General features: G+C 55.3%; 1 protein-coding gene across 1 annotated transcript; it reads left to right on the forward strand.

Moving 5' to 3' along the window:
- Positions 1–280: 280 nt before the first annotated feature.
- CBY3 (chibby homolog 3 (Drosophila)) lies at positions 281–2,555 on the forward strand. The gene is made up of 2 exons (XM_011976863.1): positions 281–376; positions 1,843–2,555. The coding sequence occupies exons 1-2, from the start codon at positions 331–333 to the stop codon at positions 2,523–2,525; spliced, it is 729 nt and encodes a 242-aa protein (XP_011832253.1). The 5' UTR covers positions 281–330; the 3' UTR covers positions 2,526–2,555.
- The last annotated feature ends 2,672 nt before the right edge of the window (positions 2,556–5,227 follow it).

Raw genomic sequence — 5,227 nt, forward strand, 5'->3', positions numbered from 1 at the left:
ACAGCTTAATGAGGGAATATCTTCTTCACTTCCCTAGAACTGTTCCTAGAACACAGTAGGTGCTCAATGATGCACTGAATGCATGCAGGGGAGAGCCCAGAGTCTATTTGACAGCTCAGTGGTCAGCACCCCTTCTTGTCCGGGGGGGGCCTGGCCTGGAGGCATTGTGAGTCACAGCAGGTGGACAGGAGCTGAGTGGGTCAGAGATGGGACTAGCCCTGGGACAGCAGCTCCGCAACTCCACCACATCTTCCAGGTGAGGCACAACATACAGTGAGGATTAACGGGGAAGGATCCTCCGAGAAGATACAATCTCAAGGGTGGGCCTGGATGTGGGCTTCCAGAGACCATCTCCCTGAACCAGATCTTGGGGATGGTATGTACCATCCAGCCTCTGTCCACCTATATGTGAGGGATAAGTGTCTTATGAATTAACGAAGACATAACAGAGGGGGAACCCTGCTCCAGTTCTTTCTCTTCTCACTGTCCATGGGCAGAACAGGAATTAGAAACAACACATAACTCCCTTTTTCACATAACAGAATCAGTACTTACTGGGCTGGGGGGTGGGTGGGTGCAGGGAGAAGTGAGCAAAATGGGACTTGTCTGTTTTCTGGACTTTGGACACCCTGAGGGCATAGTTTGTTTGGAACAAATGTCATGTTTAGTGTGCACAATCCCTGTTACTTTGAGCCCTATGCATAGGTCTAGCCTATGGCACATACCCCAGGATGTCAGTGAACACACTGGACTGTGGTCTGTATACACATCTGTCTTCCAAGCTGGATTAGGAGCATCTTGAGGGCAGGTAGAGGCTGTTCCAGCTCCCCTTCCCAAGACCAGAGCCTGGCACAGAGCGGATGCTAGTTCAAGTCCATCAAATGACTGAATGATGAGGGCAATAATGCTGTTGGCTATGCTAGACATCCTCCCAGATTGTTTTCAGAATCCAGATCTAACCGTGGCTTTGTAATCCTTCCGCAGTTCCCTCTTACCCACAAAAGGAAGTCTAAACTTCTGAGCCTGCCTGTACAGCACCTTCACATAGTGCACTGGTCCACCTTCCCAGGTTCCTCTTCTGCTCTTCCCAGCACCAATCCTATCCAAGCTCGTGTTCACATCTGAAATAGGAAAGTCTTGCCCTGCCGGATACAGTGGCTCATGCCTGTAATCCCAGCACTTTGGGAGGCCGAGGCAGGCAGATCACCTGAGGTCAGGAGTTCGAGACTAGTCTGGCCAACATGGTGAAACCCTGTCTTCACTAAAAATACAAAAATTAGCTGGGGGTGATGGCAGGCGCCTGTAATCTCAGCTACTCAAGAGGCTGAGACAGGAGAACTGCTGAAACCCTGGAGGCAGAGGTTGCAGTGAGCCAAGCTTGTGCCACTGCACTCCAGCTCGGGCAACAACAGCGAGACTCCGTCTCAAAAAAAAGAAAAAAAGAAAAAGCCCTGCTCGGCTCTTCCCTCTGCCTAGAAGCTCTCCATTTTCCATCCTCAACCCACCTGGCACAGTCCTACTCCTCCTTTAAATATCTACTTACTTGTCTTGCTATCATTCCCTACCCCTCACCCTTCCAGCTGCAACTCAGAGAACAGGGCCCTCCTCCCGTCCTCCATCTGCATATCTATCCCAGGGCCTGAACCCTCAGTGGTCTTTGGGGAAGGTGGTTTAGGTGAGACTGTTGCCTGTGCAGCGTGGAAGGAGGGGCTCCTCGGTGGCCAGCAGCCGGTTGGCCACAGCCGCAGCCCTAGGTGCAGGGCTAAGACATGTCCACCGGCCTCGCGGTTTGAGAGGCGGCCTGTACCAAGCACGCTGCTCACCCGGACTCTTGTCTCCTAGCAGCGCCCCCTGGCTCGCCTTCGTCATTCTGGACATCCGGGCTCCCGCGACAAGCGCGCAGCAAGAGTCGCCAGCGCTCCCGAGGCTCCCCTCCGAGCTCCTGCGTGCCCTACAAGGTCCACGCCCTGGCAACCTTCGAGTGCCTGGCTACAAGCCATGCCAGCCGCCTGTGGGAGCAGCTGCAGCAGTTCTGGGCCGATCACATCTCGCGGCCCTTCTCGCCACGGCGGCCGCCGCTGCGCCGCATGTCTTCCCTGTCCACCTTCTACCTGCTGGACCACAACACGCGCCAGGCAGAGCTGGGCCTCGCCTACGGCGCGCCGCGCATGCGCCTCAGCAACCAGGCCTTCGTGTTCCGCGGCGGGCGGTGGACCACTGAGGGCTCGCTGGCGCGGACGCGGTCGCCGCTGCTCTCGCGGACCGCCTCGAGCTGGAAGGCGCAGGTGCAGCAGACCAAGAGCCAGGTGTTGCTGGAGGAGAACAACTACCTGAAGCTGCAGCAGGAACTGCTCATGGACATGATGACTGAGGCCATAGCGCGCATGCACTTGCTGGAGAAGCAGCTCAACCCCGAGGTGACCCCGACGGCTGCGGCGCGCGCCTGGCAGAGGAAGATGCGCAAGCGCGCAGGCGCCAGCGGGGGCGTGCTCATGATCCAGCCGTGCGTTCTGGACTCGCAGTAACGAAATAAAGGCCGCGCTACGCATGCGCGCCTCGCGTCTGCCAGTGCCCCCGCGCTAGACTGGCCCCCGCGGTTCCCTGGGCTGGGCTCTGCGCGTGGGTGGGGGAGGTCTGCGTGGCCTCCGGGACTGCCCCTCGGTGCTGGCTGTCGGCGGGGGACGCAAGCCTAAGCTGCCTGTTTTGGGAGGGTGCGATGGGGCCGTGGAGGAGGGTCTGCGCGTGGCTCTCCGTGGTGCGGAATGGAAGCAAGGCTTGCCGCCGACATAACCCAGCTAGGGCGGAGTGGCGAGTAATGGCCTTGTAGGCCATCCAGGTAATGGAGGGCGAAGTCCCGGAGACGGAGGAACCGCGGTGCTCGGGGAATGAAGGGTGCGATGCGGAGCGAGCGGGGGGTCGGGGACTTTGCACTTAGTCCGTCCTCAGGGCCTCTAGGCTCAGGAGGTCTAGAAACTAGGAGTCCCAGGGTAAGTGTTACTTTACATTCCCAAGAGAAGCTTTCTGGAAACCATGGGCTGTGCGGCCCCCACTTGCCTGTGCGGCATTTTGGGGAGTCGCGTCTCTGTTACAGGCCCCCCGTGTTTTTTTAAACACGGGGTCTCGCTCTGTCACCCAGGCTGGAGCGCAGTGGCACGATCATGGCTCACTGCAACCTCCAGCTTCCGGGCTCAAGCAATCCTCCCAGCTTAGCCTCCTAAACGTGGGATTACAGGCGTGAGCCTCTGCGCCGGGCTCAAGCCTCCTTTCTTTTTCTTTCTTTTACCTTTTCTTTGAGACGGACTTGGGCTCTTGTTGCCCAGGCTGGAGTGCAATGGCGCGATCTCGGCTCACCTCAACCTCCGCCTCCTGGGTTCAAGCGATTCTCTCACCTCAGCCTCCCAAGTAGCTGGATTACAGGCATGCGCCACCACGCCCGGCTAATTTTTTTGTTTGTTTTTGAGAGAGTCTCGCTCTGCCACCCAGGCTGGAGTGCAGTGCTGCGATCTCGGCTCACTGCAAGCTCCGCCTCGCGGGTACAAACGATTCTCCTGCCTCAGCCTCCTGAGTAGCTGGGACTACAGGCGCGCGTCACCACGCCCGGCTGATTTTTGTATTTTCAGTAGAGATGGGGTTTCACCATATTGGCCAGGCTGGTCTCGAACTCCTAATCTCGTGATCTGCCCGCCTCTGCCTCCCAAAGTGCTGGGATTACAGGCGTGAGCCACCGCGCCCGTCCTCAGACCTCCTTTTCTACCTCCATAGAATGCAGTCTGTCTGGCTCACAATCTTTTAAAAATTGCATTAGTTGCTAGTTTCAGAATTTGGAGATACCACACTAAAAATCCAGATTTCCTGGGGCCAGGCATGGTGGCTCATGCTTGTAATCCCAGCACTTTGAGAGGTCGAGGCGGGCCGATCACTTGAGGTCAGGAGTTCAAGGCCAGCCTGACCAACAAGGTGAAACCACGTCTGTTCTAAAAATACCAAAAATCGGCCGGGCGCGGTGTCGGGTGCCTGTAAGCCTAGCACTTTGGGAGGCTGAGGTGGGCTGATTGCCTGAGCTCAGGAGTTTGAGACCAACCTGGACAACATGGTGAAACCCCATCTCTACCAAAATACAAAAAAATTAGCCGGGTGTGGTGGCGCATGCCTGTAGTCTCAGCTACCCTGGAGGCTAAGGCGGGAGAATCACTTGAACCTGGGAGGTGGAGGTTACAGTGAGCCGAGATCACGCCACTGCACTCCAGCCTGGGAGACAGAGTGAGACTCCATCTCAAAACAAAACAAAATTAGCTGGGCTTGGTGGCATGGCCTACAGTCCCAGTTACTGCTGAGGCTGAGACAGGAGAATCGCATGAATCGGGGAGGCAGAGGATGCAGTGAGCCACCATCATGCCACTGCACTCGAAATCCAGACTCTGTCTCAAAAAAATAAAATAAAATTTAAAAATCCAGCCGGGCACGGTGGCTCACACCTGTAATCCCAGCACTTTGGGACGCCAAGGTGGGTGGGTCACCTGAGGTCAGGAGTTCGACACCAACCTGGCCAACATGGTGAAACACTATTTCTACTAAAAATACAAAAATTAGCCAGGCGTGATGGCAGACACCTGTAATCCCAGCTACTTGGGAGGCTGAAGCAGGAAACTCACTTGAACCGGAGAGGTGGAGGTTGCAGTGAGCCACTGCACTCCAGCCTGGATGACAAAGTGAGACTCTGTCTCAAAAAAAAACCAGGCAGATTAGGTTACCAAGGGATAGGAGGACAGAGAGTGTGTGTGTGTGTGTGAACACAAGGGGGCTTCCTTTTGGGGTGGTGAGAAATTAGCACTATAGTGGTGATAGTTTTGCAACATTGTAATAAAAGTCACTGAATGGTACACTTCAAAACGGTGAATTTTATGTGAATTTTATCACAATAAAAGAAGGAGGAAGATGCTTTACATAAAAACATGAAGCAAAACTTATATGTAGCATGCCAAAAATAGCAAAACTCACAAAGGGATCCAAGAATGCCTAAAGTTTAGGGAATATTGCTTTGGCCAGAGTACTTGAAAACAAATACAGTCCTAGGGTGGAGAAAGGTATCTGCCCCACCAAACCTGCAGCAGGCAGGGAGCCTTACAGCCCAGTGCACACCCTGTTTAGAAAGGGGCATCCACAGGCCAGGTGCGGCGGCTCATGCTTGTAATCCCAGCACTTTGGGAGGCCGAGGCGGGCGGATCAC

This window comes from Mandrillus leucophaeus, unplaced genomic scaffold (genome assembly GCF_000951045.1).
Source record: "Mandrillus leucophaeus isolate KB7577 unplaced genomic scaffold, Mleu.le_1.0 Scaffold170, whole genome shotgun sequence".
Lineage (NCBI taxonomy): Eukaryota > Metazoa > Chordata > Mammalia > Primates > Cercopithecidae > Mandrillus > Mandrillus leucophaeus.